The sequence below is a fragment of the Lathamus discolor genome, chromosome 1 (genome assembly GCF_037157495.1).
Source record: "Lathamus discolor isolate bLatDis1 chromosome 1, bLatDis1.hap1, whole genome shotgun sequence".
Classification (NCBI taxonomy): Eukaryota; Metazoa; Chordata; class Aves; order Psittaciformes; family Psittacidae; genus Lathamus; species Lathamus discolor.
The window spans coordinates 147,860,048-147,874,749 of NC_088884.1; the positions used below are offsets into that span (position 1 = coordinate 147,860,048).

A 14,702-nucleotide genomic window follows, 5' to 3' on the forward strand; every position below is an offset into this window, starting at 1 on the left:
GCTCCAGTTTACACCCATTGCCCCTTGTCCTATCACTGGATATCACTGAAAAAAGCCTAGTTCCATCATCCTGACACCTACCCTTTACATATTTGGAAACACTGATGAGGTCACCCCTCAGTCTCCTCTTCTCCAAGCTAAAGAGACCCAGCTCCCTCAGCCTCTCCTCATAAGGGAGCTGTTCCACTCCCTTAATCATCTCTGTGGCTCTGCGCTGGACTCTTTCAAGCAATTCCCGGTCCTTCTTGAACAGAGGGGCCCAGAACTGGACGCAATATTCCAGATGCGGCCTCACCAAGGCTGAGTAGAGGGGGAGGAGAACCTCTCTTGACCTACTAACCACACCCTTTCTAATGCACCCTAAGATGCCATTTGCCTTCTTGGCCACAAGAGCACATTGCTGGCTCATGGTCATCCTCCTATCCACCGGGACCCCCAGGTCCCTTTCCCCTTCGCTACTTTCCAGCAGGTCAACCCCCAACCTGTACTGGTACATGGGGTTGTTCTTCCCCAGATGCAAGACTCTACACTTGCCCTTGTTAAATTTCATCAAGTTTCTCCCCGCCCAATTCTCCAGCCTGTCCAGGTCTCGCTGAATGGCAAAACAGCCTTCTGGTGTGTCAGCCACTCCTCCCAGTTTTGTGTCATCAGCGAACTTGATGAGGGTACACTCAGTTCCCTCATCCAGGTCGTTGATGAAAATATTAAACAAATAGACACATAATGTCTTACAGGACCATCATGTCATTGAAAAGCTACTGATTTGTAATCTCTAATTATGAGCATCTTCACAGGACAGTGGCAGGAAAATTATTTTCTCTCAAAGGTACTCGTTATACCAGCTATCCATGCCTGGAAGTGAAACAAATACAGTTCTTACCCTGCAAAATAATATAAATGATATTTTCTGATGGGCAAGAGAGAGTAAGATATACTTTCTGGATTGTCTGGCAGAAACATAACAATGACTGCAGACAGGGGTGATACAGTGTTTAAAATTGACAGAGCTGGAAAATAACCAAGCAGGTCCCACATGTTCATGCAAACATTCTTTCATTTATATCCCTACAACAGTGTGCAATTAGAGTGTATTTGCAGTAACCTTCAGTGAATACTTGTAGCAAAAAAGAACAGATTGTCCAGCAAATGTCCTATCTAAAATCAGACTAAGAGACTTTGCAACAGATGACTGTCGCATGCAATGAACACTGGCATGACCTCAGAGATGCACTTTCGAAAAACTGCAAGAAGGACTTGGAGGGAAACACAATTCATTGGCATCACAAGCAACAAAATGGGTTCCAGTGGTTTTTGTTGAGAAAAATGCTTTTTGACAGAAAGCTAAAGGAGAGAAATAGGAGGAACATGCAGTAAAGAATAACTTCAGATGAGACAAACTCCAACAAAGCCTCAATGGCTTTTTTAAAGAAGAAATTACTAAGGGATTAAGCTTAACAGATGTGTAAGTTAAAATAGCTTGAAGAGTACCTAGACTGTGAGAATAAATTACTTCTATGAGACTTAAGATCATATTCATCTGATGCCTCAGAAATCCCTATGAGCTTAGTAATGACTTACAACTATAAGCACACATAAATTCTGTTTATTTAGTATTTGCTTGGTTAGTTTTTGTTTGTTATTTTTTTTTTTCAATTGGGAATTTCAATGTTTCTAAATCAGGACCATGAAAAATGAAGATACAGCAGAACTTTTCTGTGTTTTCAAAAATTTAAGAAGGAAGAAATGGATGGAATAGAAGATTAAACAATAAAACGAAACAAATTCTCTCTCCATGTGAGTAAAAAAGGTACTTTTCTAAGTAAGGTTCAGAAAGAGAACCTAGGAATTCACAGACAATACTATAAGTTGTGATATAAATGCCAGCATCATTGGTACAGACATGGAGATAAATACTCTTTGTCCAAACTCAGAGAAACTTCTCAAACATTTTAGACTGAGACCTCTATAGTGGTATCACATCCTTTTATCTAAAGGTTTTTTTGGGGTGTCTTTTACTTTTTTTTCTGAAATACCAGAGGAAGCACTATGGACATATTGGTACAATTAATTGCAGACTGAAAGGATTATGGATGTATTTACATTTTTTACTGTAAACAGACTGAAGGAAAAGGACATTCTTTGGCTAAGGGAAGTATAGATGTTTAAAATGTAGTTCATGACTGGGACAGTACCAAGTACCTGTGTACATCCATGTACTGAGAAATACTGTACTGCTAGTCCAAAGAATCTTTTACTCCACTTATTAAAAAAGAAATAGGCATTGAAATCTTTAAAATAAGCAGTGTTCCTGAATGGAACCAACGGCTACATCCCTAAATATGAGGAAGAATTATGACAACGGTCAGTGAAAATGCTATAATAAGTGCATTTACAGCACACAGGACTCTTTATTTCACAGCTCAACTATTTGTAAAAATTCAAAATATACACTTCAAAGAGAAACAGTACAATAGTACCTTGGCAAGTGAATTTTTTAGAAGGAGTTGTGAGAAGAAGTTTATCTGCCATTTCTCCGGGACCAGCACAACGTGCAATACCAGGCTCTTTGTATTCCGATTTTACCCAGTCAGATAGCCACTGCATGTTACAGTCACAATAAAGAGGATTTGCTCCAATAGCCCTGTGGAAAACAGACAAATAAAAAGGTAATAAAGTTTTAAATGGTTGCTTTTAAAAAGAGAAGTCAGGAAACAGGTTGCAAAAAACCCTTTCAAACCACAAATCTGCCCTCCATCCATGAAACGGACCATAAGAGCATGAAGTGTCTGTATTTGGGTTCTAAATCAAGAAGTGATAGTTTTAGTAGTCAACTTAGTCCAGAAACCTAGCTATTCTTAGCTGCATTATGTGTGAACTTTGGACAGCTAATACTAACTAGCTCTGTTTCACTGTTGGTATTTAATGGCCAAGCTCTGCATAAGCAGAATGAAACTGATACTGGGAAATTAAGTTAGCAAGAATAAAGTATTTCTTCCAAAGCAGCCAAGGCAACCCCACAGAGTTCCACCCTGATATTTTTCCTTTTCAGTTTATGGCTCCCAGGCTGGTGCAAACCATCTGTTTCTAGGCTTCCAAATTTGATTTAATTATTTCCTCTTTGGAGCTCTCCCACTGAAATCACAGCTATGTGCAGAATTCTATAAGAGGTCTCTGCTGTGTAAGTAAATAAAACTGCATTATCCTAGCTTTGTGGTAGTTACATAAGAATTGCCTCATTATGAATGCAAATCAATTTATTTAAATAAATACATTTTTAAATTAAAAATAATTTAGCTAGAGATTTTGAGAATTGTGTAAAGGCTTTTTAAATGTTTATTTTCTCTGCTAGAAACTATACTCTTAAAACTGACTATGACGTGTAAATTTGGAGGATAGAAGCATTGTGCTGTTCTAGAAATTTGTATTCATATTGCTTTTAAGAAATACAATAATCGTGTAACATTCAACAAATAATCTTGACATGTGCACAAGCTGTCAAATGGCAGTATTGGAACATTCTCCTCCAGATGTTTCAGTACTTTTATTTAGATTTTTCCATGACTTTGGATCAATGGGTCTTCCAGTGATAGAAAATCCTTGGCAGGCAAAGGCAGTAGAAACTACCACTGCTGAAACACTCTCTTTTGCCATCTCTCTCAATTAGTGCTACCTACTTCCACCTGAACACAAAAAGACCATACATACTTGTTCAGTCAGGCTTAAGTAAGAGCAGTAACAAAAATCAGAGCTAGAGATAGGGAACTTCCCATGCAAGGAGAAACACCAGGAATTTGTCCACTCCATATATGCAAGAATGAATGTCAGCCTGAACAGATAACATAATTGCTCTGCTAAAATCAAAATGTTAGGAAGGATAACTGGTAGACTTTTGGGGAAAACAATCCCAGCAACAATAATAAAATCTATCTAATTTTTACTGATATTTCATGCAGATAAGCTAGTTTAACAGTGACATTTGAATAAATTATCAGTGACTCAAAGTTTAATCAGTATCATTAAGTTTCTGAGAAATGGTAAATTAAATGTAAATGTCCAATACTGAACTAGAAACATATAATTAAGTTTTTAACAACTGCAGCTGTTCAGAAACATAAACCCCAGCTATATATAAAGGCACTAGTCAACTACTCAGTTGCAAGCAAGGATTTAATAACTATTCATAAACACAACGAGGTTTACAGATAGGTAACTTTTTCTAATCTAAGTTTCCCATTGAAAATGAAAATCAGGACAAGTATTGCCTAAAACTGTGTTCTGAAGGTAGATGTCTATGTATTTAATGTCAATTTAACAGACACCAACACAGAACCATAGAATAATTTAGGGCACTCTGGAGGTCATCTAACCTCACCCTCTGTGCAAAGCAGGGCTCACTTCAAAGTTGCTCAGAGCTCTGTCTAGCTGAGCTCTGAAAATCTCCAGGGACAGAGATTCTTCCTCTCCTTTGGGCAACCTGTTCCAAAGCTGAATTACCCTCACAGTGAAGAATTTTTCTTTATGTTCAGTCAAATTTCCCTTGTTGCTGCTTGTGACTGTTGACTCCTATTCTTCACTGTGTACGTCTGAGAAAAATCTGTCTCCATCACTGCTGTAATCCACCTAGTGCCTTAAAGACTATTAGGTCCCTCCTTGGCATCTTGCCACAGCTCATCTCATCCTGCCACCTTCCAGCCTTGCTTGCCCCTGATCTGGATTTGCTGATTCATACACATTTGCTTTGTACTTGAATAACTGAACACATATTCCATACGTGGCCATACGAGAGCCAAGCAGAAGGGAGTGACCACTATGCTCAACCACCTGGCTTTCTTTTTAATTCAGCCAAAGAGTCTTTAGCTTTCACTGCATAATGGCACATAGCAAACATGTTCACTTTGCTGCCTAACAGGAGGCCCAGGATTTTCCTGCTGAGCTGCTACCTCTTTGGCCAGTCCCCAGGCTGTAATAATGCATTAGCTTGTTCCAGGGCAGTCCTTTACGTTTTGTCTTCGTTCAAGTGCATGAAATTTGCTAAACATAACAAAAAATATGAATACTCACAGGTGTGATAATGCTGAAAGATCATTAAAAGCTCCTTCAGGCACAACAGAAATATCATTGCCGTGTAAAGACCTTAAAAAGAAAATAAACAGAATAATATGTATGCATAAACATCAGCCAGTTAAATTTGAAATTTTCATCTATGAACAGTTTTCAACTTTTTACTTTTTTTTCTTCCAATTCCTTAGTGTTTCCATCTGTTTGTTTTGCATGGCTGTTTTTTTTTAAGCTCTGACAGCCTACACATAATTTAATTTGTTCATCCCGAATTTTAATAAGAAATGTTAATAATATGATTATTTTAAAATGGAAAGAATAAAGGTGAGTAAAAGTAGGTACACTTCTGCAAAGTACAGATTGGATTTAGGGATAGCAGACAAGTTATATTTCTGACTTTTTCAGCAGTTTCTGACAATTTCAGCAATTCCTGAAATCCCATTAATTATGTTCATACTTTTTTAAAATCTTTGATGGATTCGTGGAAAATACAGGCATTGACTGTTCATTAATGAAAATATTAAGATTATTGCCCTAATTTGATGGTAAAATTAAAGAACTAAAGACCTTATTAAGCATCAGTACTGGGAATAGTGTTCTTCCTCCTGTAGCAAACCTGCAAAGAATATCTTTCCTTTTCTATAAATTAATTCACTCCTGAGACCTCACTTGGAGTATTGTGTACAGTTCCGGTGTCCTCAACATAAAAAGGACATGGAACTGCTGGAACAAGTCCAGAGGAGGACACGAGGATGATCAGGGGACTGGAGCACCTCCTGTATGAAGATAGGCTGAGAAAGTTGGAGCTGTTCAGCCTGGAGAAGAGAAGGCTGCGTGGAGACCTCATAGCAGCCTTCCAGTATCTGAAGGGGGGCTACAAGGATGCTGGGGAGGGACTCTTCATTAGGGACTGTAGTGACAGGACAAGGGGTAACAGGTTCAAACTGAAACAGGGGAAGTTCAGATTGGATATAAGGAGGAAGTTCTTTCCTGTAAGGGTGGTGAGGCACTGGAATGGGTTGCCCAGGGCAGTTGTGGATGCTCCGTCTCTGGCAGTGCTCAAGTCCAGCTTAGATGAAGCCTTTAGTGGCATGTTTTAGTGTGAGGTGTCCTTGCCCATGGCAGGGGGGTTGGAACTATATGATCTTAAGGTCCTTTCCAACCCTAACTATTCTATGATTCTATGATTCTATGATTCTATGTATATCTAACACATGTAGAATTATGGTTCTTGAAATTATTCATATTTATATAAAATAATTGAAGTTATGTGAGCACACTTAAATTATGTCATGCTTGAGACACTGAATCCACTTAGGCTATTAAATGGTTATAAACTACCCAAATAGAGGCAAAAATTACATGTTCTACTAGGGGCTTTTGAGAAAGAATTTTTGCAGGGTTTTTTTTTTCTTAATGACAAACTGAAGCTGTAAACTAGACTAATTTTTCTGTATTTTCTTTTGTCCCTTTCTGTGCCCTTACAACCCTATTTTTCTTAGAGGTAAAATAGAAAGTTTTCTTGGAACCAAAACTTAATACTATCGATTTTTGTTAATTCATCATGATGTAATAGTTTTGGAAATACTCCCATATTAAATGGAACAAGAAAGAAAGAAATTTGCTGTTGGAATAAAAAGATTCAAAATTCAACTGCAAAACCCCCTCATATATAGTGAATTTATGCATATGGCATTTCTGTTAGACTTTAATGCTTATAACAAGGGAGAATAGAACACACAAAAGAAATACAGGCAAGATTAAAAAGCAGAAAAGTACAAAGTGTAAGTCTAGAAAAGCAGCAATGGTTAAAAAATAATACTTACAACAATCTAAGTGATTTCAATCCATCGAAAGTCCGTGCAGGGATACACCTCAGGCGGTTATAACTAAGAATTCTGGAAATATATAAAATACTGTCAGCAAGTATATCAGACATTCAGTAAACAATGCAGAGCGTGATGAAAACCAGCTTTTGCACACATAGCTAGTTAGGAAACAAGTTATTTTACAGCCTCCAAAACAAGCAAGCTTTAATACCAACTAAATGCGCTTTCTTTCCAAGACAAAAAAACCCAAACAAAACAACCAGAAAAGAAACCATCAAAACAAAACCAAAAAAAAAACACAACAAAAACCAGCAATACACTGTAATGCTTCCAAAGAGTCATTGTTACATGTTTAAACTTACAAGGTGAGCAGCTGAGTCATGTTGCTGAAGCTCTGATTAGAAAGAGTGCTGATTCTGTTGTTACTTAAATCTCTATAAAAATAAATGCAGAAATTCAGACCTTAAAATGACTGCCTCAGTCCTGAAAAACTTTGTTAAACTGACACATAATTTTTATTAGTAGAAGCAGTATCATTACTATCAATATTTAAAGCAGCACATTTTTATTTTACATGCCCAGCGAGTGTTTAGCTTGATCAATGAAAAACATTTTCATTTCAACACAGATGAAAAAGCAGCACAATGCATTCTTGTACAACAGCAATGTCCATCATGCTACTGAGTTAATAATGCAATCGTACATCAACCCAAATATAGAAATGAAAGTGATGTCTTAAAGTAGAAATCATTCTAGTTGTGTCCCTAATGACACCTAAGTAAATATCACGTAATGCTGTACTCAACACTGATATGCTGAAGACATCAAAGGCCAGAGCTATTATCATAAAGACTACTATCTAAGATTTATAGAGAAAGCCTTAACATCTTTCTTGTTTTTCAATATTCTAATGAATAAAATCTCAAGCATAAGTATGATGGAAACTGGAGTGGTATGTTGGTAGCTTCAAAGAAGCTTTGAAGAAGCTGTACTAAATGTGTATACTGCTTGTTCTTTATTCTCACATTGTGCTTTAATTTTCTTTTTATGTCTACCATTTCACTATTGTTTACTGTATTCCATGACGCAATACAGCACTGGTTTCTGAGGAGACCTTGATATTTTAACTTCAGAGTACTGTTAAATAGCTATAGAAGATACATACTTCTCCTCTTAAAATTTCATGAAAGTGTGTAAGACAACTGACATAATTATAAACATATTGGGCAAGTATAACAGAGCAATCTATTCAAAAGAGAAAGAAAAAGTTAGAAATAAACAAATTCCTTTGTTAATCTGAAACTCTGGAGATTTTCATGTAATTCCTTGTTTGGCCACAAAAGAACTATGCATATGCATAGTATTGTGGTTGGAAAACCAGCTGAGGAGCATTCTCAACTTTGTTAACAGCAATTTGAGGAAACATTCAGAAGAGACTACAATAATGTGCCCCACAGGTCTGATAAATCGAGGCTGTTAATACTGGGTCTTATTTGGGTTTTTTTTACTTTTTTTTTTAATTTACTGTTTACCTATAATATATTGTATTACATTTGTCTGCTAACCAGTTTGTGTATATTTTCTGATTAGGAGATAAATTTATCTGATTTCTGGCTGTCACAAATACACCATGAGTACCTAATCTATGTGATAGAAGCCTTGTCATTATGCTTCATCTTTAGACATATATCTAGTTTCCACTGATACTGTTACTGCACAGTCCACTCAACACAATTGCTTCTTTTACTGAGGTTCCAAAGTTCATATTTTCTATGTGCTGCAAGTTATAACTTCCCAAAACAATCCACCAAGATTTCCTATAGATTCTACACTGTATACATTTGAGAATATTGCAAAGTTTTTTCCCCAATGTTATTTGCAAAATACAAAAGTTTTGGAAACTTGTTTTTTCTTAATTTGTGACCGTGACCACTTTTGTCTAGCATGAGGTAAATAAAGGAAATCAAGATCTTGGTTTGAATGCCAAACCATTTTCAATTTTTGCAGCAAAGCTCTAAACCCAGTCAAAAAGAAATTTAAGGGATTCTGTTACTCCAGTCCACTTTTTATTCTGATTATAATGAAACCACAAACTGCTTTCAGAATGTTACACAGTTCAACCTCAGCTGGTATAAATTTTTATAGTCCTAACAAAACCCATGGAATTACAGCCACTTACATCTACATTCTTCCTGTTTCTCTTGCTGTACTCTTACAAGGTACATAAAGAGGTAATATATTTTAGAGTAGCTAGTGATTTGCCTCAAATCCCAGAGTGAGTCAGCAACAGAGTTGGGAATAAGGCATTCTAGACAAGCTCTCTTCTTCAGTCATTAAACCATGTAGCGTGGGAGAAACAGAAGGGGTTACGTTTAAGTGTTAGAAGAGCTGTATGTGCTATTCCTATGTGAAGCACACCACTGAGCAAAGCATATCACAGAATATTTCTTTTGTAAAAGAAATTATTCTAGTGCCTTTATGGAGCTGGGTACAAAATGTTGCATTACCCTAACACCTTACCCTAATTACCCTAACTCACTAAGTTAGGTAAAAGGTCTTACCTATTTTTTCGGGTTAACTATAATTTTTGGTTATTTACTTTGTGATGTAATCACTCTAATGAAATACTCACTTTATGCTGGAGAGGAACTTCTCATCAGGGACTGCAGCGATAGGACAAGGTGTAATGGGTTCAAACTTAAACAGGGGAAGTTCAGGTTAGATAGAAGGAAGTTCTTTACTGTGAGGGTGGTGAGGCATTGGAACAGCTTGCCCAAAGAAGTGGTGAATGTTCCATTGCTGGCAGTGTTCAAGGCCACATTGGACAGAGCCTTGGGCAACATTGTCTAGGGTGAGGTGTCCTTGCCCATGGCAGAGGGGTTGGAGCTAGATGATCTCAAGGTCCTTTCCAACCCTAACTGTTCTATGGTTCTATGACCAAGTGCATTGTAAATAAGACGTGGTAAGTAGAATAAAATATTCTCCATTATAAATTGTGGTTAGGTACAATATTTGCTGGAATACTTTTTATTTTTTTCATTATAATTAAAACCAGCTATAATGAAGTAGGATATTTTATTTCATTTTTCATTCCACTAGAGACCATTACTCTAAAACTACTTACATGAGTGTTAAGTGCTTGTAGTAGGAAAGCTCTTTTGGAACAAGGGTAAACTGATTTCCATCCAAATAACTAAAATAGAAAAGTAAAACATAAACCATAAGTTTTTCATTAAAGCAGAAGCATCTTCATGCATTAATCTTATAATCCAACAGCAAAGTTAATAACAAATTAATGCAGACTATTTCTGTTTTATAATAAACCTTTCTTAAAAATGTTGGGTTTTAGACACAAGTGAGGACCTGTAGCCATAGATCCAAATGCTATTGATTCAGATATTATTAATATTATGAAGTAGCAGTAATGCCAGCTAACTCTTACATAGTACTTTCTATTATTTCATAAAGACTGCAAAATGGGCCTTTATCATGGCTGTTTCACACCCCCCCTACAGGTGAAAAGTAAATCTGACTTCTGCAAGTTACTTTAGGTGTGGATTTTGAGCTACTGTAAATAGGGACAGACCCTGACATTGTAGAGGTAGTCCTTTACCGCAGAAACAGCAAGGGCTGGTCCCAGCTCTAACACCAAACTAATTTGTCATGCCTGCAGTTCAGGTCACCTTCTCTAATTTTTCCCTGTCTCTTTCACGATATATCAGGAATGACATACTACAAGCCTGGTCCTATGGAGTATGTTAGGGAGTAAAGACAGTAATCAATTACCCTTCACTAGAAATGTTAGATACTTTTTTTTTTCCTCTTAGGTTTACAGCTCCTGTATTACATTGCTTGCTGTTCTTCCATGATCATAATTCTCAGCAACAGGCTTGTTCATCCGTAGAGTTAACAGGTACAGTCACCAAACTGCATTGACACCCAAGTTACAGGGAAAGGAAGTCATCAAGCCTTTCCTAAAAAGCTTTCAGTGTGCAGCTAGTTATCGCAAAGTGCAAATGAAGGGGCTCTTCCTGTAACCAGGGCAAGTAGATTAGAGATGCTAAGAAAGTAGTGAATTAACCTGATTCTCTGAAACAGACTGCATCTGAAGCAGCAAGTGGCAGGAGGATTAGAAGTCCCTAGTTTCTAAACTGGGGCAAATGATTTGATGGCAGTATTGTGGTGGCATTACTTGTGTCTCCTGGAAACCAAATAAAAACTACACCCTTATTATTCCTATACAAAGAAGATATTTTAGGCATCCAAATACTTGGAGCACACTTGAGTTAAGAACAGCCTTTGCCAAAGACATTCTTACATTGGTTATGATTTTAATGTCTCTAAGTATGCTGGAGCATCTTTAGAAACTTTTGTCTTCGCTAAATGGATGGGCTGAAACAGAGTTAAATCAGTTAAACTTGTATCCTTATATCTGCATCTAATAAAAAAGCTTTTCCTTTTTTTTTTTTTTCCTTCCTTGGATCTTGTCTTCTGTAGGGCTGTTTGCTAAAACCAAACGTGTCTCAACAAGTTTTATGCTTACACTATTTAAATGGCATTACATAATTGGTGGTGAAGAGAGCATGGGCTCATATACTTCATTGTTAAAAAAGAAGCCAACATTTTGATTTTTTGAAAATGAGTTAGTATTCTGAGAAAATTCTTCCATTGACAGGTAAATGAGGATATATTGCTTTAGAGTCATTAGAACTAAAGTACTACAAGCATCCCCTTGTCTGATAAAAATTCCTCCTTGTTCAAATGAAACAACTATTAAGATATTTTATAAAACACATGAAGAGTACGTCTTGGAAGGGTTATGCATGCTAATGAACAAGAAGAATCAATCAGTATGCAACTGCTAACAGGAACCACCTCCATTATCCTTTTGAAAAATATGCTAAATTGCATGCTTAGACACTAATTAAAGCATACAAAACTGTACACAAGTGAGTTTTCAGTCACAGTCAGGGTTCCACTTGCAATTCCAAAAGTATCTCTCCTTAGCTATTTAATTTTATATTGCACTGATGCCCTTGCATTTCTTAGACCAGACCATATATAAGTCATCTTCTATTAAAAAAAAAAACAAACCAAAACCAAAAAACAAAAATAAAAAAAAAAACAAACAAAAAAAACCCAAAAACCAAAAAACCCCCAAAACAACAACCCAAAACACCACCAAAACTTAATGAAGTAAGTTATAGGTTTATATATAGCTGTGTGCTAATTTGAGTTCTTAATAATTTCTCTTCATTAATGACCAAAGCTTTTTGGATATTATTAAGAACCAAATTAGTGGTGGAAGTTTCAGAATCTTCTATATGATCCCAAATACTGAAAGAATAAAACAGTTTTAGTGACTTAAGATACACAATTATGATGTCTTCTGAAAAAGCACATTAATCAGTCCTTACAAAGCAGCAGTAATTCAATAGTGAATATTTGCCATATGTAAAACAAACTCAACTTTTTTTTTGTCAATAATTTCTATTTTTTTTCAATCTCATGACCTATCTGATCAACATTAAAAACTGATTAATAGCCCAATTTTTAGGTTTATTTTCCCCTTCGTAATGCATAAAAATCAACTCATCTAGTCTTATTCAGTTATTGTCTTCAAACAATACATGAGGTAGCAAGCTCTTTTTTGTATCAATGTCGCTGTCTATCTGCATATTCATATTATATCTCTTCATAAAATTCAATCTTAACCATTTTCTCATATAAAAATGTATAGAGATTAATAAAATATCTCAGATTGCATAAGACTGCCTATATGAAAAGACTTTCTATTAAAACCAGTCTTTTTGAAATATCACAAAAGTGTGCTTATTATGCAAACACATGAATAGATTGTATTCTTCTTTCTTTTTCATGTAATTGAACTTTTTTGTTCCTTCCTAAATAATGACCATAGATCAATCAGATTCACTGCTGCCCATAAGTGAACCCATTACAACATGATATCCATGTTCAGACATATGACAGTTCAGTGTTGGGGATATAACTTCTGAGAGTGATTACAATTTTACGTACATATATTTTTAAAGCTTTTCAGTAACAGATATTTACTAGAGTGTTTTAGGACTTACAGAGCACTGCTAATTCAAACTTAAGCTCAAATTTCTCAAGATACTATGCAAATCTTTATGTGTATAAAGTGGTATATTAATAAATATCAACTGATCTACTGAATCCAGTTCTTCATTTTTTTCTCCCCTCATCTTGAGCCTGACAATAAAAATCTGATATCAATTTTCATAAAAGGGAAAAAAGCATGACACTTACAGTTCAGTCACATCTTTGGGGATGCCTTTAGGCAAAGCTTTTAAGCCTTTGTTGCTGCAGCGAACTACTGTGTCTAGACAAGTACATTCTGCAGGACAGCGGGACAGTGGGGAGCAGCTATTGTCATCATTTCCTGGTTAATAAAAACAAACAGATATTAAGCTTGCTATAAAAATGGCACTTCAGTATTAGCAATAATATCCCCCCTGGAATTCCTATAAGCAGACATGGTATTTCTACACTGTGATGTCTCTAGGTAGGGAAAACATTAAGTCATCTCTGTAATCCATTGCTCCAAGAATTTACATTTCAAGTGACGCTTATTTAGTACAATGCTGTTTTAGTAGGTAAAACACTATTATATGGAAAAAAAGATCATTAAATGAAGAACAAAACATAAAAAGAAAGATAAAGCAAAGCATTTGTTGATTTTCAAAATTAACAAATTATTAAAAATAGGCATTATCTGTAAAGAAAAGTTACAGCCTTAAAAACTGACAATCTAATAATGAATTAAATGGAAGTATGCATGAGAAAGATGCAAGGTAGCAGCCTTTTTTATTTTTAGTTTTTATTAAGTATTGAAGATGTCACAAACTAAGCAAAATAGCACGTTATTTAATCAAGTAACCTGAAAGCGCATTTGATTGGAGCATCAGCATTTACAAATATTCTCATCTGAACTACGTATGTGATCCATGTATTTATTTTTTATATTATCTCTACATTATGATTTACAGTACTGAAGATAGGCAAGAAAAACTTTTGAAAGCATATATACAATAGCTGTGTTCTTGCTGATTATCTAAAAAGACAGGTGGAGGATTTTTAAACTGATGTAGAATGAAGTGCGGATGAAGTAATTTAAAGCATAATTAATGCTTTAAATAACTATGGATCTGTGGGAATCATGCAGCTATATATATGAAGCTGAAATTACAGAAAGCTCAAATATTAATTTTCTTACCATCATCACATGTAAAATCCTGAATTGCTACATCCTGGATGGGAATCTCTTTGAGGAAGTAGGGTTTTTGGCAGCGAGGGTTCCCCGTCACAATGCGTTTCTTCCTTAGCCAGTCTCCAAGCCATGCGAGATGGCAGTTGCAGTTGAAAGGATTGGCCAAGAGGTTTCTAAGAAACACAGGAAAGTTTACTTCAGATGACACCATTTCATCCTCAGTATTTAATTTCTATTTTCATAAAGCTAAGCTTAAATACTGTTCTTCAAACAATACTGTGTACAAACCATAGGTGAAAGCTGTAATTTAGGTTCTGTGTGGTGAATCTTGATATAACTCATTTAAAAATAATTTAAAACTGTCAAAGACCTGACTTCTTGTAAAGCTACTCTGTACTGATAATGCAATAATTTCATATAGAGATGAAGGCTGATTACATTATTAGCTTCAACCTGACAACAGCTATTCCATTAATTCGTCATCTCAAGATTTCCATCTTTTATTTGCTCTAGAGAATAAGTTTCCTATCTGAAGTGACAGCTAAGTTGATTACATGCCAGTT

The 14,702-nt window shown here is 35.8% G+C and overlaps 1 protein-coding gene across 3 annotated transcripts in view; it reads right to left on the bottom strand.

The window, feature by feature from the left end:
- The window catches only part of SLIT2 (slit guidance ligand 2), a 264,394-nt gene that overhangs the window by 36,363 nt on the left and 213,329 nt on the right, over positions 1-14,702 (bottom strand). For all 3 annotated transcript variants that reach the window (XM_065699857.1, XM_065699849.1, XM_065699866.1), the window contains 7 exons: positions 14,146-14,312; positions 13,179-13,311; positions 10,012-10,080; positions 7,250-7,321; positions 6,885-6,956; positions 5,062-5,133; positions 2,478-2,641 (listed from right to left, as the gene is read on the bottom strand). In XM_065699857.1, the coding sequence (XP_065555929.1) occupies positions 2,478-2,641; positions 5,062-5,133; positions 6,885-6,956; positions 7,250-7,321; positions 10,012-10,080; positions 13,179-13,311; positions 14,146-14,312 (749 nt within the window). The remainder of the gene's footprint in view (positions 1-2,477; positions 2,642-5,061; positions 5,134-6,884; positions 6,957-7,249; positions 7,322-10,011; positions 10,081-13,178; positions 13,312-14,145; positions 14,313-14,702) is intronic.